The sequence below is a fragment of the Schistocerca serialis genome, chromosome 2, assembly GCF_023864345.2.
Source record: "Schistocerca serialis cubense isolate TAMUIC-IGC-003099 chromosome 2, iqSchSeri2.2, whole genome shotgun sequence".
Classification (NCBI taxonomy): Eukaryota; Metazoa; Arthropoda; class Insecta; order Orthoptera; family Acrididae; genus Schistocerca; species Schistocerca serialis.
The window spans coordinates 745,598,434-745,626,354 of record NC_064639.1 but is presented as its reverse complement, the minus strand read 5'-3'; the positions used below and the strand labels follow the sequence as shown (position 1 = coordinate 745,626,354).

The window sequence follows — 27,921 nt, the reverse complement described above, 5'->3', positions numbered from 1 at the left end:
ACAGATGTTAACGCTACAGATGATATTGTCAGGCCAGAACATCAGAATGTTATTCTTCTAAAAAGAGACGAAACTGTATTTAGTGAATATGGATGAGTAACCATTATCTATGTTTTCATACGTTTTCTGCTGCGATGTTAGAGGACAGAAATAATTACAAGCACATCGTGCCATTTGCTTGACCGCTGTATTTCAAAGCACTTTTTTTCCAATAGGGTGCACTGTCGACCCCCGTTATAATGACCGGGTTGTTAGTATCCAAAAGCATTCTGTTTGCAACACACATTGCCGTTAGACGAACTGATGTGACAACAAAAATCTAGTGTCTATGGATGTGCAAGGTGAAGTTGTCATCAAGCTTTTGGTCGTATTGACAATGATGCGGCCTTGCTTCTTCTGGCGTTTGAACCGATCTACCCATCCGGTTATAGCATATCTACAGTTTAATTTTGATCCAGAACCACGTTGCAGCTTTGCATTTTTTCATTGTTAGAGGTGGAAGAACCGATGAGTGACAGAAAATATCGTAAGACTGACTCTATACCTTTGGTTCTGCAATGTGGCATTTATGCATTGAGCTACGGATATGGGGAGCCAAAGCATCCACAGCAGTTCTGGGTGCGTGGCGCAGGATTCACAGAGCAAACGCAGGCAACCAGTTTGTCCCATAGACTATCAAAATAGAAATTCGTGCGCCGGCCGTTGTGGCTGAGCTGTTCTAGGCGCTTCAGTCTGGAACCGCGATGCTGCTACGGCCGCAGGTTCGAATTCTGCCTCGGGCATGGATGTGTGTGATGTCCTTAGGTTGGTTAGGTTTAAGTAGTTCTAAGTCTAGGGGACTGATGATCTCAGATGTTGAGTCCCATAGTGCTCAGAGCCATTTGAACCATTTTGGAAATTCGTGGCAAGGTCTTATGGGACCAAACTGCTGAGGTCATCGATACCTAAGCTTACGCACTACTTAATCTAATTTAAACTAACTTATGCTATGGACGACTCAAACCCACGAGGGGGGGGGGGGGGGGAGCTGCGTGGACCGTGACAAGGCACCTAAGACCGTGCGGCTACTTCGCGCGGCCATAGACGTTTAATCTTGTGAAAATTCTGAATATTAGTGGACAAGTGTTTAGAGGTCTTAATTATATTCTTCAGGCCATTTCTAACAGTATAGTAAGTTACATCATCTTGCATAAAGACCTCAAACCTCCTTAGGGAAGACCTTTGCAATGTAAACGTGAACGTGATATTTAGGATGGAAATCAATGAAGAGTGATGTATTTATACCCACTGCCCTATAAAACGGAACGAAACGATTCTCGATGCCATACCGCCGTCTCCAGCGCCTTGTGCTCTTCCCTCAACGGTTGCATAGTGTCTTGCGATGGTTCTGGCTGTACGTACATGATAGCTCCCTCCGAGCTAAGAAGAAAACCACATGAGTCACCAGCTGTGACTGACTGTTGCCTGCGAGCAACAATCTAGTTTCGATACAGCAGGGAAAATTCAAATCCTTTCGTTGGTACATTGCCTTTAACACGTGTACTGATATCATACGTCGGTTTGGAGTCTCAATAGATAACACGGGCCGCGCGGGATTAGCCAAGCGGTCTGGGGCGCTGCAGTCATGAGCTGTGCGGCTGGTCCCGGCGGAGGTTCGAGTCCTCCCTCGGGCATGGGTGTGTGTGTTTGTCCTTAGGATAATTTAGATTAAGTAGTGTGTAAGCTTAGGGACTGATGACCTTAGCAGTTAAGTCCCACAAGATTTCACACACATTTGAACATTTGATAACACGGCTTGCTGAACTATTACAGTAGTCAGTATTTTTGCTGTCGTTCTAACTTTATGTGGAAAGTAATGTGTTTCTCTGTAGCAGGTCGCCTGGTTTTCGCGAAGGATCGTTGTCGTTCGTGTTGAACACCCCAGTACAGTGTTTTGAGCTTCACAGTACCCGCTACGGATATGCAGTTAATGGCGCCGTTAATCCGTCCTGATACACGTTCATCGTAGAGACACGTACACGGTTCACGAACTTTGTCTGGACCTGGAAGATGATGATAAACACTTATTGCCGCTCGGGTAAATCATCTCCTTCACGGAAGGTACCAGTGTGAGGAATGCATGACACGATTTATCAGACTTATACACCTGCGTCGCTATACTCTTTGAGACAAGTGTCGTAGATGTCGCGCGACTTCTTCTAGTGCGAATCACATACATCTTCAACGACAAATACTTAGTGAAGTTGTAAAGACGTATTGTACACTTCCTCTATAAAAAGCACTACCTCTCGATCTACAACGTTCACGTCAGGCATTGCGACTTTCAGGCATATGGTGTAATAGATCTGCAGTTTCCATCGTGTATTTGTGTCGTAATTAGTCAGAGGCGGAAAGTATATACGATGTAGAGCACATACGATGTAGAGCACGACTGGCAACACGCTGCTTTATCTCGTGCATGGCAGCAAGCTGTTCATCGTAGGAATATGAAGTATTTCATTTAACTGGACTGTATTAATACTGAATCGTTTTTAAAGTAATTAGGAATACCATTATTATTTTGCTTCTGTTGTGAGCCTCATTTGTTTTAAATTCATTTAAAAAGATGAAAATGCTTTGTTCCATAAATTAGCATTTGTGTACTGGATTACTAAGCTGGTCCCTGGCACGAATCCCCCCTCCAGATTAGTGTCGACGTCCGGTGTGCCGGCGAGTGTATGGATGGTTTTTAGGCTGTTTCCATCTGCCTCGGCGAATGCGGGCTGGTTCCCCTTATTCCGCCTCAGTTACAGTATGTCGGCGATTGCTGCGCAAACACTAAACACTTTCTCCACGTACGCCTACATCATCATGACTCTCGTCTGGTGTGAGACGTTCCCGGGGGGAGGGAGGGGGTCCACTGGCGGCAGAAACCGTTTAATAACCCTGGGTTCGGTGTGGAGCGGCGGAGCGGTGGGTGTACTGCTGTAGCCAATACAACAATACAAGGGAGTACTTAAAAAGAAATTCAAACACACTCATACTACTAAACATAAGAAATGCGACCGTCCAAGGCAAATTTATGAGAAAAGTAGCTCTGCAAGTTAGGGATACAGAGAAAAAGCCATTACAGAGCTTCTTCAGTTGCAAAGATATCAAATGAACGAAAAATGACAGCTCACTGAAGAACTGCCAGATTTGGAAAAAAATATAGGCAATTGTGTTTCAACGAGCAATATAAACTCAAATAGCAGCCGCAAGCAGACAGATAACACGCCAGTTCAGAATAAGGTTAACTTCTGCAAATACCAGCGTAGGTACGCGTTCTGAAAAGTAAGGCTTCTGAATTTTTTATGTGAAAACTCTTAAGGCTTTTTAAATAAAGCAAACTTTATTAACGTTTTACATCTTTATTCTTCATGTCTATATATTTATTTCTAAAAATAGTCACCCTGACGACGAACACATTTCTCCCAACGAGAGACCAGTTTGTTGATAAGGTCACTCTCGAATGTTTGACTTTTTTGACGGAGCCACAAACCCACCTCTGCTTGCAGCGCTTCATCACGATCAAAGTATAGTTCTTGGAGGCCTTCTTTAAGTTTTGGTAACTGATGAAACTGGGATGGGACAAAGTCAGGACTGCACGGAAGATGATCGACGACGGTGAAAACAAGGCGTCTAATTGTTGCACTCGAGTACGGTGTGACATTATCATTATGAAAGACGGGGTGGTACATGTGTGGACGAACTCTTCTAATTCGCAACTGGATTACAACACGCTGTTTCTCATGTAGCGACATAGTTAGGTTACACAACGCCATGCTAGTCGCGTGTGGTAGCCGTACAGTCTCGGAGGCCTTGTCACGGTTCGCGCGGCTGCCCCCGTAGGAGGTTCGAGTCTTAGGTCGGGCATGGGTTTATGTGTGTTGTCTTTAGCATAAGTTAGTTTAAATTAGATAACGTAAAGTGTAAGCCTTGGGACCGATGACCTCAGCAGTTTGGTCCCATAGGAACTTACCACAAAATTTCCAAAACGCCATGCTACAGGCTACAGTTCTGCCCTCTGGCGGCAGAGGATTGCACATCGCGTCATCGAAGCGGGAAAGTCGACCGAGTATTACGCAGACATCAGTCGATATTCAGAACAGAATAAAAAATACGGAGGCATAACTTTTCAACATGCTCTCGTGTATTTTCATGCTTAATGCTTCTCGTTGTTGCCCCCTTTCGTCTACGACATTCTTCACATACATTTCTGGATTTTAGGAGTAGATACAGAATCGAGCTCTTCATTATCAGTTGTTCCCTTCAGAACTAAGTTATAGACTTTCATTATTATCGCCCTGGCCTTGACTGGCACTATTTTGTAAAAGACCTAATTTGTTTTACGAACACTTCGATTTTTTATGGGAAAAATTCGCTATCTAATTACAGCGTAAAAATCTCTAAATTTCTTAATCTCTTCAGAGATCTGAAATTTGAGCAGTGTTTGGAGGCTTTTAGTTAGCTGTTTTTTTGTAGACAATAAACCAGATGGAGCCAACAGAAAATTCTTTAATTACAGGTAAAGTTAGTCCCGTCCCCTTTTCATTTAAAACATATACGCAACGAACTGTCTCCATGTTTCCGCAAGCCTGAAATCGCGCATTGGCTTTGGAACGCTGTCGCCGCTGCTTACCGGTGAGCGCTGGTGCCATGTTCCACACCTTGATAGGGCCGTAGCTAGAGAACTGTCCCATGGCCATCTCCATGTAGTAGAGCGGTTTGCCGATGACAAGCAGCACGATGATGTAGGGGATGAGGAAGGCGCCGCCGCCGTTCTTGTAGGCTGTGTACGGGAAGCGCCACACGTTTCCCAGGCCGACGGACATGGCGATGCACGACATCAGGAACTCTACGCCATTGGACCACTGAGCGCGCTCCGATTCGTCGCCCTCTGTGGTCTCAGGTCCGGTCACCGGAGGCTAGAATGATAGAACCATAAAATTTTGTTTTCTACCAAGTCTCCTAAGAGCATAAACAGTTGATGCACTGTAACTTACATGGGAGCAATAGGTTCTTCCCGCCTTGGACGCTAATCGGAGCGAGTCGGTGTCGAAGTCACTGTCTTTACTCCTATTAACTAACGTAAGTAGCGTAAGGCATATCAGCAGTTCCTAAACGACTCGTGGATCACTTAAAATGTGCGATAACGCTGCTCTTTGTCAACTATGTGGACGTCATTGACAAACAACCGAAAAAGAAATATCCTCTCAAGGGTAATTATGAATACACTACTGGCCATTAAAATTATTACACCACGAAGATGACGTGCTACAGACGCGAAATTTAACCGATAGGAAGAAGATGCTGTGATACGCAAATGATTAGCTTTTCAGAGCAAGGTTGGCGCCGGTGGCGACACCTACAACGTACTGACATGAGGAAAGTTTCCAACTGATTTCTCATACACGAACAGCAGTTGGCCGGCGTTGCCTGGTGAAACGTTGTTGTGATGACACGTGTAAGGAGGAGAAATGCGTACCATCACGTTTCCGACTTTGATAAAGGTCGATTGGTTCAAATAGCTCTGAGCACTATGGGACTTAACGTCTATGGTCATCAGTCCCCTAGAAGTTAGAACTACTTAAACTTAACTAACCAAAGGACGTCACACAACACCCTGTCATCACGAGGCAGAGAAAATCCCTGACCCCGCCGGGAATCGAACCCGGGAACCCGGGCGCGTGAAGCGAGAACGCTACCACACGACCGATAAAGGTCGGATTGTAGCCTATCGCGATTGCGGTTTATCGTATCGCGACATTGCTGCTCGCGTTGATCGATATCCAAGGACTGTTAGCAGAATATGGAATCGGTGGATTCAGGAGGGTAATACGGAACGCCGGCCGGAGGGGCCGAGCGGTTAAAGGCGCTACAGTCTGGAACCGCACGACCGCTACGGTCGCAGGTTCGAATCCTGCCTCGGGCATGGATGTGTGTGATGTCCTTAGGTTAGTTAGGTTTAAGTAGTTCTAAGTTATGGGGGACTTATGACCACAGCAGTTGAGTCCCATAGTGCTCAGAGCCATTTGAACCATTTAATACGGAACGCCGTGCTGGATCCCGACGGCCTCGTATCACTAGCAGTCGAGATGACAGGCATCTTATCCGCATTGCTGTAAAGGATCGTGCAGCCACGTCTCGAGCCCTGAGTCAACACATGGGGACGTTTGCAAGACAACAACCATCTGCACGAACAGTTCGACGACGTTTGCAGCAGCATGGACTATCAAGTCGGAGACCATGGCTGCGGTTACCCTTGACGCTGCATCACAGACAGGAGCGCCTGCGATGGTGTACTCAACGGCGAACCTGGGTGCGCGAACGGCAAAACGTCATTTTTTCGGATCAATCCAGGTTCTGTTTACAGCGTCATGATGGTCGCATCCGTGTTTGGCGACATCGCGGTGAACGCACATTAGAAGCGTGTATTCGTTATCGCCATACTGGCGTATCACCCGGCGTGATGGTATGGGGTGCCATTGGTTACACGTCTCGGTCACCTCTAGTTCGCATTGACGTCACTTTGAGCAGTGGACGTTACATTTCAGATCTGTTAAGACCCCTGCGAAACCCTACATTTCAGCAGGATAATGCACGGCCGCATGTTGCAGGTGCTATAAGAGCTTTTCTAGATACAGAAAATGTTCGACTGCTGCCCTGGCCAGCACATTCTCCAGATCTCTCACCAACTGAAAACGTCTGGTCAATGGCTCGTCACAATAAGCCAGTCATTACTCTTGATGAACAGTGGTATCGTGTTGCATGGGCAGCTGTACCTGTACACGCCATCGAAGTTCTGTTTGACTGAATGCCCGGGCGTACCAAGGCCGTTATTACGGCCAGAGGTGGTTGTTCTTCCTCTGGATCTATGCACCTAAATTGCGTGAAAATGTAATCACATGTCAGTTCTAGTATAATATATTTCTCCAATGAATACCCGTTTATCATCTGCATTTCTTCGTGGTGTAGCAATTTTAATGGCCAGTAGTGTGCCATAACTAACCACATTTTTACATGATAAAATTACTCACGGATACGTCTTTCGAAAGTACGCTTGATCAAAAGACCGATAACCTATTTCATATCGTGATGGAGAAAAATTATTTTTGATAAGTATTCTTACGAGCGCGCTATGCTTTCTACTAACCTCAATCCTGTTGCTATAACAGTTGCATTTCGTTTGTCATATGACATTAACTTTCGTATTAATTTACTTAATGAATCCCGATGTACTTAACTACGCAACGAAGTAGCTAACGCCATATATACGCAGGGTGTTCAAAAAGACTGTCGAATACTTTCAGAGGAAGTAGTACTCATCGATACAAGAAAACTAAGTCTATTAAACATGGGTCCAGAAATGCATACTTTCTGCGATAAACACGTGTTTACAGGAGGTGTTCAGTGTAGCGTCCATTCATGACAATGCATGTCTCTGCCCTCCAGTCTAAGGAATGACACACCCTTTGAAGTATGCCTAGTTGTTGTTGTACCTGCTGGCACGCATTGAAGATGCGACCCTGTAGTGTCCGCACAGAGTTGACTGGCGTGGCGTAGACCAATTCTTTCAAGTGTCGTCATAACCAAAAGTCTAGGGATTGAGGTCTGGGGGACGAGCGGCCCCACCACCCGCCACCCCGACCAATCCAACGGTCCTGGAATGTCTGTGTCAGATGTTCGCGCACATTTTGACGAAAATGTGCTGCAGTCCCATCATGCACGAACCACATTCGTATTCGATGCTGCAATGGGACAGCCTCCAGCAAGATAGGCAATACAGTAATGAGGAAGTCCAGATACAGCGCTCCAGTTAACCTTTGCGGTAGCACATATGTCCCTATTAATCTATCGCCAATACGCTTGCCCGTACCTTGACTGATAATCGGTGTTGATGGCCTCTTTCCTCAATTGCCTAGGGATTTACATCTGCCCATACATGCTGATAATCGAAATTCACAACACCATTTCTTGTGAACCGTGGCTATCGGTAAATAAAATCTTGGATGTTAACAGTGGATCTGCGGCACTCTTCTGCAACAGCCCTTGACAGAACCACGGTCTGCCACCGTGATCCGGTGGCCTTAGGGCCTGAACCTGGTGTAAATGATATGGGTACAACAATTGTTCATGAAGTACTCCCCAGATAAGAGAGTGAGACACGCCATCTGGTGTTGCTAATCGTCGCGCACTGGTCCCAGGGGTTTCTCCCACCGAACATAGCACACGGTCCTCCATGTCAGGTGTGCGGACTGTGGGCCCTTCCACCGTTAGTCTTTCGAAGTGCAAGGGTACCTGTGTCCCTCAGGCGCTGGAAAAGTCTGCCGAACAGCTTATCTGAGGGCACTCTGCGCGGTGGATATTTTTCAGAGTAGAGGGCATGGGTTCGCAGGCTACGTCCATTTGCTAAACCATAGCCGAGTACCACATCCACCATTTCACGTCTCGAGTAATAGACTACCATTGCTAACAAGTGGTAGAAGAGAGAAAATGTAAATGTACTGCACCATTTGTAGCAGAGAGCAGCAACAGTAAACACATAAAGTGAATCTGCGTTTGAAGAAGGTAAAACACCGTGATACGTACCCAGGGTTGGTACCTTACAGTAACGCACACAAACACAACGAAAACTAAGGTAGCCTACAACACGACTCTAACCACACTGCTGACTGCAGACCACCTAATGTTAGACATCATAATATCCTACCGACAAAAATGGTTCAAATGGCTCTGAGCACTATGGGACTTAACATCTGAGGTCATCAGTCCCCTAGAACTTAGAACTAGTTAAACCTAACTAACGCAAGGACATCACACACATCCATGCCCGAGCCAGGATTCGAACCTGCGACCGTAGCGTATCCTGCCGACACATTTGACGGAGTGCCAAAGCAACGACTGTGTTAATATCCGCAACCAAGCGTCGCGCAGCCCTTCCTATAAACAAGTGTTTGTTTATTGGACTTATTTTTCTTGTTCCGATGAGTACTGTCACCTCTCAAAATATTTGACACATTTTTTAAACACTTTATATAAGGGTTGTCTCTCCTAAGAGTCGTCAGGCGCATTTTCGTCAGTGTTTCGTAAGATATTTCCAATTTCATTTTCGCAATGTTTAGCTGGAGTCAGCCCAAACAAGTGTTGTTCATCAAGTCTGTCATGCGACGTCCAGTGACGACAGGAAGTGCCGGTATGTTTCCAGCTGTGAGTAAAATGATTTTTAAAGTGAAATTTTACGTGTGCATTCGATCGATCGGTCCCAAATCAGTCTGGTGCAATATTCGTTTTCCCGATACGTATCAAAAATTACACCCAGATTCACGTCTGCATCTACATCCATATTCCACAAGCCATCCGACGGTGTGTGGCGGAGGGTACCTTGGGTACCCCTATCGGTTCTCCTTTCTATTCCAGTCTCGTATTGTTCGTGAAAATAAATATTGTCGGTATGCCTCTTTGTGGGCTCTAATCTCTCTGATTTTATCCTCATGGTCTCTTCGCGAGATATACGTAGGAGGCAACAATATACTACTTGACTCCTCTGTGAAGGTATGTTCTCGAAACTTCGACAAAAGCCTATACCGAACTACTGAGCGTCTCACTTGCAGAGTCTTGCGCTGGAGTTTATTTGTCATCTCTGTAACGCTTTCGCGATTACTAAATGAACCTGTAACGAAGCGCGCTGCTCTACGCTGGATCTTCTCTATCTCTTCTATCAATCCTATCTGGTACGGATCCCACACTGGTGAGCAGTATTCAAGTAGTGGGCGAACAAGTGTACTGTAGCTTACTTCCTTTGTTTTGGGACTGCATTTCCTTAGTATTCTTCCAATGAATGTCAGTCTGGCATCTGCTTTACCGACGATTAATTTTATATGGCCATTCCATTTTAAATCACCCCTAATGCCTACTCCCAGATAATTTATGGAATTAACTGCTTCCAGTTGCTGACCTGCTATATCGTAGCTAAATGATAAAGCATCTTTCTTTCTATGTATTCGCAGCATCAACCATGAAAACACAAAAAAGGTGTACTCAGTTGTAAAAGAAGCAAAACAGGAATAGTGAACGATCCAAGCTTAAGAGTTGCAACATCGAGCGCATTTCAAGAGCAACGGCCTCGTGGTTGTGTTCGAGGTGTGGGATTGCCCCATTTCTTTTCTTGCCGGATTATGAGCTGTCCGTCCGGTCATTGAGGTGTCTGTTCACTGTACTCAGATTTGTGTCTCTGTCATGGTGTAAAATCCGTTTGCAACAGCGAGGTGTAAGGAAGGGATCTCTAGACGTAAGTACCTCCTATTTGTTCTACACAATTACCACATGCTATGAGTCTTGGGTTCCGTTTCGGAAGTTTTGACTCTTGAATTTCTTTGTTTTAATATTGTTCACAACCGTTTATATGTTGTTTCCATTTCTGTGGAAGGTCCATGCGGCATCTCGTCTGCTCTCACTATTCATCACATTTACTTGGGACGGTAATCTATTCTTACATCCTATAACCAATGTATAGCATGACAATTGTCAAGACTACAGATGAAGAACAGACAGGTCAGTGACCGGACGGAAAGTTCATAATTTTCTGAAAAAAAAAATTGATCACGTGGGAGATTTGAACACGGAGCTTCCGGTTTACCGTCCAACACCGCAACCACACAACCACGACGCGTGGTTCTTCCAATTCGTGGGAGCTTGCCCAACTCGACCTTGGACCGTTCACTGTTTCTATTTAGCCTCTTTTTCCACAGTTCAGTATGCCTTGTTCCTGTTTTCATGTTTGATCGGCGTTCAGTTTTTGACGGGATATCCACTGGACTATCTTGCACCTAGATTTGAGAAGTGGTGCCATGGAGTCTCCCTTGTGGGCAGCACAGATGTGTGGCGGTGCAGTCAGCGAGGGTCAGGGCGGTGCTGCCTCAGCTGGAGTACTCGTTGTTCCTCGTGTCTTACTGTCCCTGTTAACATATATCGGTAAAACGAATATCCCACTAGACTAATTTAAGACCGCTCTGTCGACCGGGCACGTAAAATTCCAGTTGAAAAATAATTTTCTTTGTAATGGCAAACAAACTGACGCTTTCCATCAACGCTCGACGTCACGTGAAAGACGTGATGATCAGCATTTGTTTGTGCTGACTTCAACTACACAACGCAAAAACAAAATTGTAGATATCTGCTGAAACACCAGGGAAAATGCGCCTGACGACTGTTGGAGAGACATAATATATTCTGGAGGGGCATGGTTCAAATTCCTATCGATCCAGCTACCCAGTTGTGAGGTTTATCATAATTTTTATAAATTAATTCTGGACGGTTGCTTCAACAAATTCAGCGAGCTATTTCTCCACCCCTAATGACGCCAATAACGATGAAATAACAGACTATCTTTTCTCTGTCGTACCAAATGAATATTATGTTTCTTTCCATAAAAGTGCATATCCCTCGAACAAGTTTCAGTAACAGTAGAAGCTGCTAGATGACTACATTAACGAAAATATACAACGACTAAAACTTTTCTTCTGCGAGCTACACAGACCATAAAAGACATGGAACAGATATAATCAACGCACATCTTGATTAGCACTCAAGATTCTAGCATTACTGTCGCAGTAATTTAGAAAAGATGTAAATGATCCGCCATTGATTCAAGAACGAGCAGAAGATATTACTACAAACTGAAAACTTGGTACTTTCTCACTGTTAACTGTCACGTGTTCACATCAGTGACAACATATCACAGCACAGAAGTTGCCTGTAGTACCGTACTTCATTTTCTACATTGCTGCATCGACAATCATCGGCAAAAGTGCGGCGGTTGTTGATTACACGTTCTTTACAGCCACCCTATCCCGGCCCCGAGTGCTGCTGTTCTTGTAGGGATACCCGAGAGTCAGTTTTCAACAAGGTAACGGCCGCTATAGCTCACATTTCTCGCAGGCATTCGCGCACATACGTGACGTTGCCGTCAGCTAGCTGTAACACATCTGAGGGGTCGCATAAAATGCTAGAATCTTCAGTTTGAATGTATAGACAATCTGCCACATTATCCGCAACAGGAAGTATATAAAAAAATTAGCGACTATGTTGTTGAATAAGAAGCACTCTTTCAACACACAAAGCTGTCAGACATGCCACAGATAAGTTTAAAATTATTATCTATTTCTGAAATATTTGTTATTGGTTTCCAGACTTTTATGTTACATTGACAAAAACATCAGATTAAGCTATAACAACATTTCAGTAATTATCTTCGCTGTAGAATTCTCCCATGTGTACAGATCTTTCCTCAACCGCATACGATTACTTTCTATTAATAAATTTTGGACAAATCTTTGCAATAAAATAAATGGCTCATGTGTGAGACAACACTTCAACATAGAAAAAATTACTTACATGTACCTGGTGCGTCTACAATGATTCGACAGATGCGTTTTCTCCGGTGTTTCGGCAGGTATTTGAAATTTAGTTTATGCATTCTTTAGCTAGAGTCAGCGCAAAAAATTACCGTCGGTTTGTTTCTCATCACAAATAAAATTGTTTTTAAATCGGAATTTTACGAGCCCATTCGATATAGTGCTCCCAAATTAGTGTAGACGGATAATCGTTTTATCGATACTTATTAACAGGGATAGTAAAACGCGGAGAATAAACAGCACTCCAATGGCTTCGCGGTAGCAGTTAGCGCGGGTCAGTGCAGTGCTGTCGCTGCTTGTCCCAGTTAATACGCATCGACAAAACAAATATCGCACTAGACTAATATGGGACCTCTCTGTCGAATGGACACTTAAAATTCCTCTTTAAAAATAACACTACGAGTCGCATGAAAGACGTGATGAGCTCTGTTTGTTTGGGCTGACTCCAGCTATACAATGCGAAAACGAAATACCAAATATCGCTCAAACACCACAGAAAATGCTCCTGATGACCCAGTATGTGGTGTCTGCTCTTTCGGACTTATCTGAAATAACGGACACCTTACGTGATTCGAAGCCGCTTTCGGTCACTAAAATGATTCAGTGACAACAGGTGAAAATTTGTGCTCGAACCTAAGGCTCCTGTTTAATTTGAACGATCGCTTAAACGAATCGGCTACCCGAGCACACTTCCCATCCGTCTCAAATTCCCAGCCTGTTACACACCACTGGCGTAGCGTCACCTACCCATGAAGCCCTCATTCGCCATTTCGGATTCTCGCAAGAGATCGGGCGTCGCACCTTACTGATACTTACACATATGTGATGTCTGTTCTTTCGGACAGCGGTTCACGGGTAGGTGACGCTACGCTAGCAGTGTGCAACAGGCTGGGGATTTGGGGTCGGCTCGGAAGCGTGCTCGGATGGCCGATGTGGTTAGTCAGAGCGCTCGCGTTAAACGGGAGATCCGAATGAGGGTCACGGTCCGGCACAAATTTTTATCTGTTGCTACTGATTCATTTCGAAGCCTAAAAGCGGCTAATATCATTGAAAAATGCTATTTGTCACGCTGAATTCAAAATTTGTTAACGGCTGATTTGAGATCCTGCAGAATTTTTATGCTTCCGGTTTTTATTTTGATGTGAAACTAAATTACCTGAAAAACGCTTGTAGCAATTTTCTTAAAGTATGTCCAAAACGAAAAGTGACATCTAACACTGTTTAACTGAGCAGCAATGTCTGTGAAAGAGAGGAGAAAGAAGAAAATACGATAATAGAAACATCGATGATTTATATTTTATTTCATCGAAACGAAATACGTGCCTTTAAAAGCAAATTTGTGGCAAATGCGGGAACTGACGATAATAGCAGCAAAGCACATTAAATTCAAAATAATGATACACTGTACACCTGCATGCACTACGTTACTATTTTATGGAGATGCAGCCATACTTTTGCTTTCCCAAAGTATGGGCTTGAATGTATACAAAGATAAAAACGGTGAATATTTCCGATAGACCTTGGCGATGATCGAAGTTGGCCCGCTTTAAGAATTTCAAAGTTTCTTTCGTTTCACTAAAATTAACGATGTCGAATAGGTATGAGAACTGACAAATATTTTAGAAATGGATATGTCTTTGATGTAACAGTAACCTTTATTCCATATAGTTTTGCAACAAATATACTGCTGCGAGAATTTTAAATTTTAAATGTGCTCATTGCTGGTGTTTGCACCATACGAATGAATGTAAGGTAATTTTACACTATAATTATTGAAATAATGTCGTCGGTATTGAATTTGGAGTAATGCTACGTAACAAATGACAGGAGCTCCAAATTACGGCAGAGAGTTTTTCCAGAAGAGAGACATGGAGAAAACAAACATATATGGACTTCCAAAACTTCGCGCTATGAACTTAAGACTTAACGAGACTTTCGGCTCCAAGCACCAATAAGCTAACAGACTAAATGTAGTCTTTGTTTCAGAAGAGTTTATATTTCTTGACAGTCTTATGCAGATAATGCGAGTTAACTACATACACAGCCTTATCAAATAAAAATGACGATTATTCTAAAAATTTAATCCCAAATTAATTTGTAATAACGTATTAAGTACTTATGTTTACTGATGTTGAACGAATTCAGGTTCATAAGGCTTTTTTTAAAAATCAGGATGTTCAAGGTGTTGTCACATCATACCGCAGTTTCGTATTGCGTACAAACATATATCAGAGAGATACGATTACAAACACAGCGGTCTGCGTAAACTATTGATCTCTTGCACAGCACTTTGAGAAAGGCTGATTCAGAAAATTTAGGTTTAGGTGTTCATTCCAGACAAGATAGTCTCAAAAACTACTGTGTATTATGTGGAGGGTTAAATATTTTTCGAACAGTGATCGTCTATTTGAAACAGACCTCCTTGCGAATCATATACTAACCTACACGCGTTTCCATTATGGTTTCAATTAAATATTTTTTTACTTATTCCTTAATAATGGTTGGCTCATTACAGACAATTTACTGTAAGTGCTCGATTGCTGAGAAATGTGCGTATGAGTGAATTTGGCACTTGCAGCAGAAATCCAGAAATGTCACTATCAAATAGCCACCCAAATATCCGGCGTAATACATTATATCTAAATATATGATTTGGGAAGTGTGGCTCAGACTTTGGTAAATTTTACATCACGATTTCAAACTTTTTCAGGTTGGTGTGCAGCGAAATCTTGAAGTTGTTGTGGGCCAACAGCCTTTCCCCAATCTACATGAAATTCATTCGCAGTTGTGAATATCGACACCCATCAGTTGTATAATGGAACGACGACAGTGAGTATTTGTGCCGGACTGGGACGCTATCCCGGATATGCACTTATCGCGAGCGGTCGCCTTGCCATTAGGATATGCGAGTACGACTCACGGCCGCACCCAAACTTCCATATGTCGTCAATCATGTGTCAAGAACCTGCACTCGTACGTTCATTATGTGTATTTCCGTACAGGGGAGACATTTTAATTGAATATCGCTTGCCCGGTGTTGGCGAGTAAATATGTTACTGCTGTGCCTGTGTTGCTCAGACATGGTAGCCTAACCGTAAGGCGACAGATCGATATAAGCGGAAAATCCGTTTTTGAGTCACGGTCCGGCACAAATTTTCGCTGTCGTCATTGTACTACGCAGTTGCTGTTGTTCGTATTCGCAAATGCGAATACGCTTCATGTATTTCATAACGGCTGTAGTCGCCACTATGCCTGTTCTTGCTTACGTATCCGAAGGAACGTTGCAGTGTAATTCTGAACACAGGTACTGCAATATCGTCACGTCTCGTCCAAAAAAAGCATGGTATTTGAGTTAAATGCAGTCTCAATGTTGGCGGGTGGGTATGTAACAACACATCTCCTGCAATAAGCAGTTAAAGTGGTGTGAACCTTTTGTCAACGTCCCTCGCTACGTAAGAAAATGTATGCGACTATTCACATGCTAACGTAACGTCTGTAACATTGGTTTTCACTCGACGAGGCCTTGGCAAATAACGGCTTAAAAAGTTAACAAAGGAAAACATTTTACCTACGTAAACCTGAAATTAGATCGGTGAAGTAAAAAATAATGAACTAGTTTGAAGACTGACAATATTTTTTAATTATCTTGTCTTACAGTTCATTTTATCATAGAATTTCGCATATCTTGAATTTTCTGTTGGCTAACGGACCTTCGATCACAGTTTTTTTTTCAACCTAAGGAAATGCTAACCTCGCTAACTAAAGGAAGCTCATATTTGTGATATTTTTGCAACTCTGTGTTTAACTCTATGTTGAACTCTAACTCTTATGTTTATGCTGATAGACGCGATTTTTAACCAATGATATAGTATATGTACATATTTTTATTTTATTCAAGCAAGCTACAATAAATGGAATTAACCAGTCTACCAGAATAATCAGATGGATAATTCTTCGGTACGAGAACAATGCAGCTAATATTAACAGCCTGCAGATACATACCTCCCCTACCTTGGCTGAATTGTCAGAGGTAACTGACAATTTGCGTCCATAGGTTTCCGCATTGTCGCTGACGTATGCTGGGTTGACGTTGCCCAGTTCCTGAAACGTAACAGACAAAATGCGCTTATCAAAACGCTGGATGTATCATCTACATTAAAAACAATGTTCTCACTTATTTACTTCCCAATTCTAAGCGAAAAAGTTTAACATAAAGAAAAAGAAGAACTTTAAGTGTCTCTTTTAGTGATATTCAAGCAATAATAACACTGCATTGTGTTTAGTTACCTAAATACGAAAATGCAGATTACATAACAGTAATTGGGAAGTCCTTTTTAAATAATTTATATCTCTTTTTAAGGGCATGATAGGTTTTTTTATATAACTAAGAGAGTAGGTGGTGTAGAACATCCACGAATGCGAGGACGGATTTCTGACGGCCTCTGGCTGGAAAACATCAAGTTCATAAAAAGTTCCAGGTCAGCCTTCTATCCATGCCCCTGCAGATACTTAATCCATTCAGAAAGACAGTGTTCCGAATATAAAGTAAATTTCTTATTCCATTCTTTGGCAAACCTCTGAGGAAATAACTGAACTGTATTACTTAATCAAATATTTATGTAGGACGAATGACGATGATTTGAATTTTGAAGGAATGTGCACATGAATTTCACCACGCTATGTGTAAATGACGCTAACATCAAATGCTTCAAATGGCTCTGAGCACTATCTGAGGTCATCAGTCCCCTAGACCTTAGAACTATTTAAACCTAACTAACCTAAGGACGTCACACACATCCATGCCCGAGGCAGGATTCGAACCTGTGACCGTAGCAGTCGCGTGGTTCCGGACTGAAATGCCTAGAACCGCTCGGCCACAGCGTCCTGCCGCTAGCATCATTTACTATATCGTGTTGTGACACTAGAGCCACATTTGGGAGAACGAGGGTTCAAGTCCGTGCCCAGTAGTCCAGACTTAGGTCTTCTGTGGTTTCCTCAAATTGCTTAAAGCAAATATTGAGATGGCTCATGTGAAACAGGCTCAGCCGATTTTGTTCCCTGTCGCTCTACATTCCGAGCATGAGCTCAGTATCTAACACCTCGTCGTCCTCGGGACGTTTGACTTCAATCCTCCTGCAAACATTCTTTGTCACTGCAATGTTTCTGTTTTTATGTTGCAAGCTTATTTGATGCTCTGGATGTTCTGCGGTTAATTAATTTACACTAGAGGAAAATATACCGTACCACTTTCACCAAGTGTTTAAGAATAAAGGCGACTACATTATATGCTGTGTGGTGTAGCTAAACGGAAGTACGAGTACAAAAAGGTGAAACAACCCAGCTTTATATCAGTTAACAGAAAAAGAGAGACTAGCCTTTTAGAGCGATCTTTCTTAGAATGACGGAAAGCAACATGACTCTATACTGCCTTATTGTAGACTTACCCGACTGCAAACGCTTCCTCCTGTGGCACTGGATGTAAAGACGCGTTTACTATCTAAATGATAAACAAAACTGTTCAGTATTTCTCCTCGCGCGAAAACATCATCTGATGTTGCAGGAACTGTAGAATATAGTCAAGAGGTATAACTTCTGATCGCCTTAACAGCTCCTCTAGAAATCCGTCGTTTTGGGTATAGAGCGTCTAGCGTCGAGGTAGTACCACACATTTGCATCAAAATGAAATGGAGTTCCGTCAGTTTGCAGCCATATTAAGCTACGAGTCTGTAGTAGAAAAATTTATCAGAAAAACTAAGTAAACCAACCCATTTAGGCTGGTTAACCTTATGATCCTTTCATAAACCGTCCTCGCCTGTACGTTCACAATAAACCTATGATGGCTACTTCTAATCATTTGTGCTGCTGATTTTCGTCTGCCCAAATGTGTCTGTCTTGCAAGTTCCCGAAGTCACCTCGAGTAAACGCCCAATTATTGGCAAATCACTGCCCAGACGAAAACAGTGGTAGGTGAATGTGTCTCTCAAGTTTGTGTAAAAATGTAGCCATAGCAGCTAATCCCCCACATATCGCTTGGCACTGATGCAGGTGGTGTGTATGTTATTTCATATTCACAGATAACTCTCTATATGTTAGCATGAGATACGCCCTGAGCTTGTGCCACTTTGCGGGTGTTAGTGACTGTCCCTCTTCAAAATCTTCCAAAACATTTTCTTCACCGGCAACTGATGGAACAGATCGTGTACGCTCGTCATCCGCTTCTGACAACTGATCTTCTTGCGGATTATCTACGGATGGCTCCGCTTCTCCTCCCGCGGTCGTCAACGTCCTCAGTCTTGAATTTCCTCAACGTTCATATTCCTTGCTTCCATCGCCTCCTCCACTCATCTTGCCAATTGTGTCGCGGGTGACCTCTTTTCTTCCGCTGGTATGTTATCCATCTATTCCGTATGCTGTCTTCATTCATCCAATTCACATGGTCAGACCACATCAGCTGTTTTTATTGGATGTCGCCACAGACGTCCCTATCCATTTTCACTCTCTCCCCGATTTGTTTTTTTGTGACTTCCCGGGCTTCTGCTCCATTCAAAAATAAACTCTGCACTATAGTTTTAAACATTCTCTTCTTCGTCGTTCTTCTTACCTATCGGGTCATTGCCCTTGTTATAGCTCGTTCCTTATTAATCCTACTAGTGATTTCATCATTATTTGTGCCCTGTTTATTAAATAAAACCGCAAGGTATTTTGCCTTTTCCACAGCTGCAATTACTTCTCCATCTATCTCCAAATTATTTACTTTTACGGTTCAACTGGCCAATCCCCGCACTTCATGTTCGTCTTCAGGCCAGCTATATTGTATTCCTCTTTGAGCTTTGTTACCATAAAGTTCTTATCATCTTCCACTAATACAGTTCGGTTATCTGCAATATAGCGGCTAAATATCTTGCTGCCCTAACTTGGCATTTTCTAAGCCAAGTCAGCAGGTCTGCTCCTGGATACAGCTTAACCCAAATCCTTGACAGAGACAGTTCACTTCAAATATTCTCCTATCCAACTGTTCCAAATCCATACTCTCTCTACATTATTTCATGTAGAAAGTCTCTTCGGGTTTGCTGCCGGATCCTAAAATCAACTTGACTCGATATTTCGGCGATCCAACTATTCTCTATCTTCAGGAAATGCTGCTTCTGCTGATGAGTCCCGCTGAGAACTGACGCAAGATTGCAATTCGACGTCCTATATAGGCCACCGTTCAGTTCACGGCGCATGCGCCGCCCATCACCGTTTCTGCCTTCCAAAACAGGGAGGCGGTGCCGCCCTTAGTGAAACACTGCTGGCAACGATATATCGCAATCAAGGCCGCACCGAAGAACGTTCAGTTTTGATGCGAGATAATACAGGATTCCACGTTTTGCTAAGAGGAAACCCATTGTCTCTGTTGATTAAATAACTTCAATCGCCTCTTTATAGACACTATTCTAAAAACCGGAAATGTTGGCAATCACAACAGTTTCCTCAAATTTCATTTTGTGTCCCTCATTTAGGCAGTTTTGTGCTACGGCCGATTTTTCCGGCTGTTGTAGCCTCGTGTGACGGCGATGTTCCACACACCTGTCATTCACTGTGCGAATAGAACGGCCAACGTAAGCTTTCCAACATTGACACGGGATTTTGTACTCCCCGGGTTTCCTAAGTCCCAAATCACCCTTCACAGAGCCGAGCAGAGCCCTAATCTTAGAAGGTGGACGGAACACACTCTTAATGTTAAAATTCCTTAAAATTCGTCCAATCTACGGAACACACTCTTAATGTTAAAATTCCTTAAAATTCGTCCAATCTTAAACGATAAGCCTCCAGCATAAGGAAGAAAGGCCACAGATCTATGTTCCTCTTACACCTCCGGAGATGGTCCAAATTTCATAGCCCGACGAATCTGTTTCTCGGTATATCCATTTTCCTTAAAAACAGTCATCAAATGCTCAAGTTCTTGGGTTAAGCTGTCTGCGTCGGAAATGGCATATGCTCTCCGTACCAAAGTCCTAAGGACGCCACTACGTTGGTGTGGTGGATGACAACTCTTAGGGTGCAGATACCAATCTGTGTGTGTCGGCTTTCGGTGAACACTGTGTCCCAAAGTTCCATCTGGTTTTTTATAAACTATTACGTCTAAAAATGGAAGCATCCCATCATTTTCAACCTCCATAGTAAATTTGATACGGGGATGAAGACCGTTGAAGTGGTCCAAAAATCTGTTAAGAGCATCACGTCCATGCGGGACACAAATGAGGGACATAAAATGAAATTTGAGGAAACTGTTGTGATTGCCAACATTTCCGGTTTTTGGAATAGTGTCTATAAAGAGGCGATTGAAATTAGGTTGGCTGATAATTTAATCAACAGAGACAATGGGTTTCCTCTTAGCAAAACGTGGAATCCTGTATTATCTCGCATCAAAACTGAACGTTCTTCGGTGCGGCCTTGATTGCGATATATAGTTGCCAGCAGGGTTTCACTAAGGGCGGCGCCACCTCCCTATTTTGGAAGCCAGAAACCGTGATGGGCGGATTGCAATCTTGCGTCAGTTCTCAGCGGGACTCATCAGTAGAAGAAGCATTTCCTGAAGATGGCGAACAGTTGGATCGCCGAAATATCGAGTCAAGCTGATTTTAGGACCCGGCAGAAAACCCGAAGAGACTTTCAAGACTTATTACGCCGGGAAAGCCTACGTAATCACATTATTTCATGTAATTTCATAATAGCTTTTAGCAATCTTTCATCAAATTCTCCTTCAACTTTTCTCACAGTTTGTTTATGGGTACGTTATCATTTGCTTTCTCTAGGTCAATCAATGGAAAGTGCGTCTCCAGTCCAACCTTTATAGGTTTTTCACACATTAATTTCACTATGAAGATGTCCATTACCGGCCTTCCTTCCCAGAATCTTGCTTGCTCTTCTTGCTGATTGTGATTTGTTTCTTTGTCTATCAAATCTTAAGTATCTTCGAGAACAGTTTTCCAACAAAAGGAATCAGTGCCAATTCCCCATAATTATTGGGTCCTTACGTGACACCTTCTTATGTTATGTTATGTAGCATGCTTTCCATTCCGATGGAACATCTTCTCCATTTCACACTCTTTTAAACAGTTTCCTTGGCATCTCCAACCATTTCTGTGGTCAAACTCGCCAGGTCTGGATATATTGTTCCAGATCATGATGCCTTTTTCATCTAACAGCTCCTCAAAGCCTGTTGAAGAACTTTTGTATCCAAAGGCCGTAATTCCTTCCGTTGCATCGTTATCTCACATCTATATGAAGATTCAGACCCATTTTCCTCAAATAAATTCTTAAAATACTTTGACCATTGACCATGACTGATATTATTATGATGTGACTTGTGTCCAATTGACATGCCCCTCGATTTGATTTCCCTCCATGCTTCATCACTACCAGCTCCACCGATCATCCTCTCTACATATTCACGTCTTTCACCTCGCGCCTTGTTTTTCCTTTTCAACAATTCTATTTTCAAGTCCCTACTTAGTGTCGTGCATCTATTTCTTATTTGATTGTCATTCTTCACGAATGTCAAATGAGCTTCTTTTTTTCGTTTCAACCACCTCTGCTTTTCCTACAGCCCACCAAACAAGTTTCTTCTTCTTATATTCTCGAAGGGCTTCTACTGCTCTTTTTATGCTAATATTGTTCTTCTAGTGTTCTCTCTGGACTCTCCATTTTTTTTGCCACTCTATGTTGTTATAAGTAATTAGTACTATCTTCTCTTGAACTTTGCTAGTTATACCCTACAATCTCAGGCTGGGCATCGTGTTGCCTCCTCTTCTATTCATTACTATCCTTGAAAGTGTAGAAGATACAGATTGTCCGTCTTTGGAATAAAATACACCACTGATTCTGTATATCAGAGATCTGACAGTTTGTTGGTAGATTTGTGGAGGTATTTAGCATTAGATGTCAACGAAAAGGTCGTTTAATTCGCGTAAATAACGGGCAACTGATTTGTGCCCGCAACGATGTCCAGATGGGTTCTATATGTTTTACATCAGGCGAATTCGGTCGCCGAGACATCAACGTTTGTTCACTATAATACTCCTCAAACCACTAAAGCATGGTTCATCCTCCGAGACACGGACATTTACAACGATGAAAGATGCTGTCACCGTCGGGGAAGACATCAAGTATGATGGGATGCAGATGTTGCGCAGCTGTCGGCGAACCTTCGCTTGCAGCTTCAGGTCCCACGCAAGAGCAGGAGAATGTCTCCCACAGCATAATACTACTCCTACCAGACTGCGTACGTGGTGCACTGCTTGTTTCGAGCCGCCGCTCACCTCGATGACGGCGTTTATAAAGACGATCATCGACCTAGTGTAGCAAAAATGTGATTCACTCGAAGAGTCGGCACGTCTTCATTGATCGACGATCGCATCCCGATGGTTCCGTGGCCACTGCAGTTGTAATTGACAATATCATTGGGTCAACATGTGAACAGGTAGAGAGGGTATGCCGTGGAGCTCCATGTACGATGAACAGTGTTCTCCGAAACACTTGTGCGTGCACCAGCATTGTGCTCTTTCGGCAGAGATGCCACAGATCACCTTCTATCCTACTTTACAGAGGAGACAAGCCTCCGAATCCAACTTTCTGTGAAGAGCCGTGGATGCCTAACCATTTAGCACTTATTGGCAGTTTCACTGTCGTTCTACCTCTTTCCGTAGTTGTTCACGACAGTACCACGTGAACGTTCCACCAGCTTCGCCAATTTCGGCATACTCATTCACAGGATCTGCCACCCTTTGTTGAAAAAGTCACTTATCACAATAGATTTCCCAATTTTCAGCCCATATTTTCGCTAAGGTGATCCCCGTCCATGTCTGCTCCGCTTAAATAATTTTGCTACCGCGTCACGTGCCCGCAACGTCACCAGGCGGCATCCAAAGTGGCGGTGAGCAGGGTCATATTGTTTTTGCTTATCAGTGTATACTGACCACCTTTTATTTAGAATAATGGATACTTCTGCCTCAGCCTACTGCCTTTTCCCACTCTATTAAAATAATGAGCATACTTGAGCAGATATTCATGGCCAGTTTCTTTCTTTTTGTTTCGGGAAGAACAGCTGCCTCAATGTTGGAATGTGTTTTTTTTTTCTTTTCTCTTTTTTTTCTAATAAGTCTTCTGACTGGTTTGATGCGGCTCACCACCCTCTCCTGCGGCAACCTTTTCATCTCAGAGTAACACTTGCAACCTACGTCCTCAATTACACTCCTGGAAATGGAAAAAAGAACACATAGACACCGGTGTGTCAGACCCACCATACTTGCTCCGGACACTGCGAGAGGGCTGTACAAGCAATGATCACACGCACGGCACAGCGGACACACCAGGAACCGCGGTGTTGGCCGTCGAATGGCGCTAGCTGCGCAGCATTTGTGCACCGCCGCCGTCAGTGTCAGCCAGTTTGCCGTGGCATACGGAGCTCCATCGCAGTCTTTAACACTGGTAGCATGCCGCGACAGCGTGGACGTGAACCGTATGTGCAGTTGACGGACTTTGAGCGAGGGCGTATATTGGGCATGCGGGAGGCCAGGTGGACGTACCGCCGAATTGGTCAACACGTTGGGCGTGAGGTCTCCACAGTACATCGATGTTGTCGCCAGTGGTTGGCGGAAGGTGCACGTGCCCGTCGACCTGGGACCGGACCGCAGCGACGCACGGATGCACGCCAAGACCGTAGGATCCTACGCAGTGCCGTAGGGGACCGCACCGCCACTTCCCAGCAAATTAGGGACACTGTTGCTCCTGGGGTATCGGCGAGGACCATTCGCAACCGTCTCCATGAAGCTAGGCTACGGTCCCGCACACCGTTAGGCCGTCTTCCGCTCACGCCCCAACATCGTGCAGCCCGCCTCCAGTGGTGTCGCGACAGGCGTGAATGGAAGGATGAATGGAGACGTGTCGTCTTCAGCGATGAGAGTCGCTTCTGCCTTGGTGCCAATGATGGTCGTATGCGTGTTTGGCGCCGTGCAGGTGAGCGCCACAATCAGGACTGCATACGACCGAGGCACACAGGGCCAACACCCGGCATCATGGTGTGGGGAGCGATCTCCTACACTGGCCGTACACCACTGGTGATCGTCGAGGGGACACTGAATAGTGCACGGTACATCCAAACCGTCATCGAACCCATCGTTCTACCATTCCTAGACCGGCAAGGGAACTTGCTGTTCCAACAGGACAATGCACGTCCGCATGTATCCCGTGCCACCCAACGTGCTCTAGAAGGTGTAAGTCAACTACCCTGGCCAGCAAGATCTCCGGATCTGTCCCCCATTGAGCATGTTTGGGATTGGATGAAGCGGCGTCTCACGCGGTCTGCACGTCCAGCACGAACGCTGGTCCAACTGAGGCGCCAGGTGGAAATGGCATGGCAAGCCGTTCCACAGGACTACATACAGCATCTCTACGATCGTCTCCATGGGAGAATAGCAGCCTGCATTGCTGCGAAAGGTGGATATACACTGTACTAGTGCCGACATTGTGCATGCTCTGTTGCCTGTGTCTATGTGCCTGTGGTTCTGTCAGTGTGATCATGTGATGTATCTGACCCCAGGAATGTGTCAATAAAGTTTCCCCTTCCTGGGACAATGAATTCACGGTGTTCTTATTTCAATTTCCAGGAGTGTATTTGCTGCGTGTATTCCAATCTCTCTCTTCCTCTAGTGTTTTTACCCTCTACAGAACCCTACAACACCATGGAAGTTATTTCCTGAAGTCTTAACATATGTCCTATCATCCTATCCATTCTTCTTGTCAGCGTTTTCCATATATTCCTTTCATCACAGATTCTGTGGAGAACCTCCTCATTCCTTCCATTACGAGTCTACCTAATTTTCAGTATTCTTATATAGCACCACATTGCACTTGCTCTGAGCCTCTTCTGTTCCAGTTTTGCACCGCCTGTGTCTCACTAGCATAAAATGCTATGTTTCAAACGAACATTCTCAGAAATTTCTTTCTCAAATTAAGCCCTATGTTTGATACTAGCGGACTTCGCTCGGCTAGGAATGCTCTTTTGCCAGTGACTCCTTGCTCCGACCATCGTGTGTATTTTAAAGCCTAGGCAGCAAAATTCCAAAACTTCATCTATTTCATGATCACCAAACCTGATGTTAAGTTTTTCGATTTCTCGTTTCTGCTACTTCTCATTACTTCTGTCTTTCTTCGATTTACTCTCAATCTATATACCGTACTTATTAGACTGTTCTTTCCATTCGACACCTACTTTTATTCTTCTTCACTTTCACTGAGGATAGCAATGCCACCAGTGAATCTCGATAGCCTATCACTTTGTATTTTAATCCCATTCTTGAACCTTTCTTTTATTTCCGCCAATGCTTCTTCGACGTATAGAGTGAATAGCAAGGGCGAAAGATTACATCCTTTTCTTACACCCTTTCTAATCCGATCACGACGTTCTTGGTCGTCCACTCTTATTGTTCTCTGCAGCTTATCTCTGTTTTTCTCAGGATTTCTAACATCATGCTCCATTTTACGTTATCGAACGGTTCCTCGAAGTGGACAAATTCTACGAACGTTTCTTGATTTTTCTTTAGTCTCACTTCTATTTATCAAAAGAAAGGTTAGAAATGCCTCTCTGGTGCCCTTACTTCTCGTAAAGCCAAACTGATCGTCATCTAATACATCCTTAGCCAGGCTACCTTCCATTCTGAAAGCGGTTGCACTCAGCGACTGTTATACTGACTTGTAAGTTATAGACTGCAGCAATCAAAAAATGGTTCAAATAGCTCTGACGTGAGCACTATCGGACTTAACTTCTGAGGTCATCAGTCCCCTAGAACTTAGAACTACTTAAACTTAACTAACCTAAGGACATCACACACATCCATGCCCGAGGCAGGATTCGAACTTGCGACCTTAGCGGTCACGCGGTTCCAGGTTCAAATGGTTCAAATGGCTCTGAGCACTATGGGACTCAACTGCTGTGGTCATCAGTCCCCTAGAACTTAGAACTACTTAAACCTAACTAACCTAAGGACATCACACACATCCATGCCCGAGGCAGGATTCGAACCTGCGACCGTAGCAGTCGCACGGTTCCTGACCGCGCGCCTAGAACCGCGAGACCACCGCGGCCGGCCGCGGTTCCAGACTGTAGCGCCTAGAACCGCTCGGCCCTCCCGGCTGGCTTGCAGCAATCAGTAGGCCTTTTTAAATTTTATTATGCAGATCTAGATTTCGGCTAGAAGCTAGCCATTCTGAATGCACTATTATTTTCGCTCAATGCATGTAAGTCCCTGTTGAACGGACTTCATCCACAGTTCTCTTTCCATTCTCCTGTATATTATTTTTGTCATCACTTGGATGTATGAATTGTTAAACTAATTGTGCGATAATTGTCGCATCTGTCGGCTCTCGCAATCTTGGGAATTATGTGTATGATGTTTTCCCGAAAGTGTGATGGTATATCGCCAGTCTTACACATTTTACACACACACTCTTGCTTTTCGCCAGGCTGTGTAGTTGCTTCCGTTCTTCCACTTTACACTGATGCCTAGCAGGTTGCATAACGAGCTAGGCTACCATGCGCCCTCCGAATTGTATTGACGCTACGGTTCTCCAACTTGATTCTTAAAATAGGAACCGTCCACCATCATTCGTCATCCAACCGTCACACACCCATCATGGTAATATGTGGAATGCAGTAAGTCCACACATTAGTGTAGGAAGAGTGCTCAAGATGAGCACAGTTCGCTCGCTGGTATTTACTATCCATTTGAAGGATAAACAGCTGCATTCGTTTCGGAAATCAGTCGAGTGACTGGCGTGCCGAAGATGAAGTAGAGGACAATCGGAAGACCTATATTGTAAGCGCCACGGATGTCTTTTATTTTTCGTTAGTACCACGACTGTCTGTATTCGCCGAGATTTTACTAGAACCTTGTACATGTGATAAAGAATACTTAGAGCAATAAATACAACACAACCAGTGTAAGTTCGTCTACATTTCTTTCCTTTATAGGCGTCTACGATTGCATAGTTTTAAGAGATTATAGGAGTGTGAAGGGTAGAGGCATTGGTTCAGGTCGTATCGAAGGTAGGCTGTCATGCAACCTTCTCATCACCTTATGTGTTAATGATATACACCCAACGCTTATCGGTTTTTCTCTTTCTTTCTTAGCTTTAATTATACCTTGTGACAACTTAATACTACTCTACTGGCTTTGATTTGTAAAGCAAAACAGTTGTAGAATAATGCATCTTTTGCTAAAAGTGTTCTTGCAGTAAGCGCACGAAAGCTGTTGAACTATCGACCGACCTCTGCCAATGACATCACTGAACAAGATAGTCCCGGTCGTTGACGCCGGCTTTCTCATTCCAAAACCACAAACTCCCCGTCAACAACACGGTGCCCAATGTGCTGCAAAGCAGTCGAGGACTCGAACTGAAAATCTCAGCACGCTGTCAGACACAATGACTGCTTGGCTGTGGAGGC

The 27,921-nt window shown here is 43.8% G+C and overlaps 1 protein-coding gene across 2 annotated transcripts in view; it reads right to left on the bottom strand.

The window, feature by feature from the left end:
- Positions 1-27,921, bottom strand: part of LOC126457950 (sodium-dependent nutrient amino acid transporter 1-like) — a 225,461-nt gene that overhangs the window by 77,140 nt on the left and 120,400 nt on the right. Inside the window, exons 3-4 of one of the 2 annotated variants that reach the window (XM_050094681.1) lie at positions 16,437-16,535; positions 4,661-4,946 (exon numbers count right to left, since the gene is read on the bottom strand). In XM_050094681.1, the coding sequence (XP_049950638.1) occupies positions 4,661-4,946; positions 16,437-16,535 (385 nt within the window). The remainder of the gene's footprint in view (positions 1-4,660; positions 4,947-16,436; positions 16,536-27,921) is intronic. The other variant, XM_050094682.1, reaches the window with a different exon arrangement.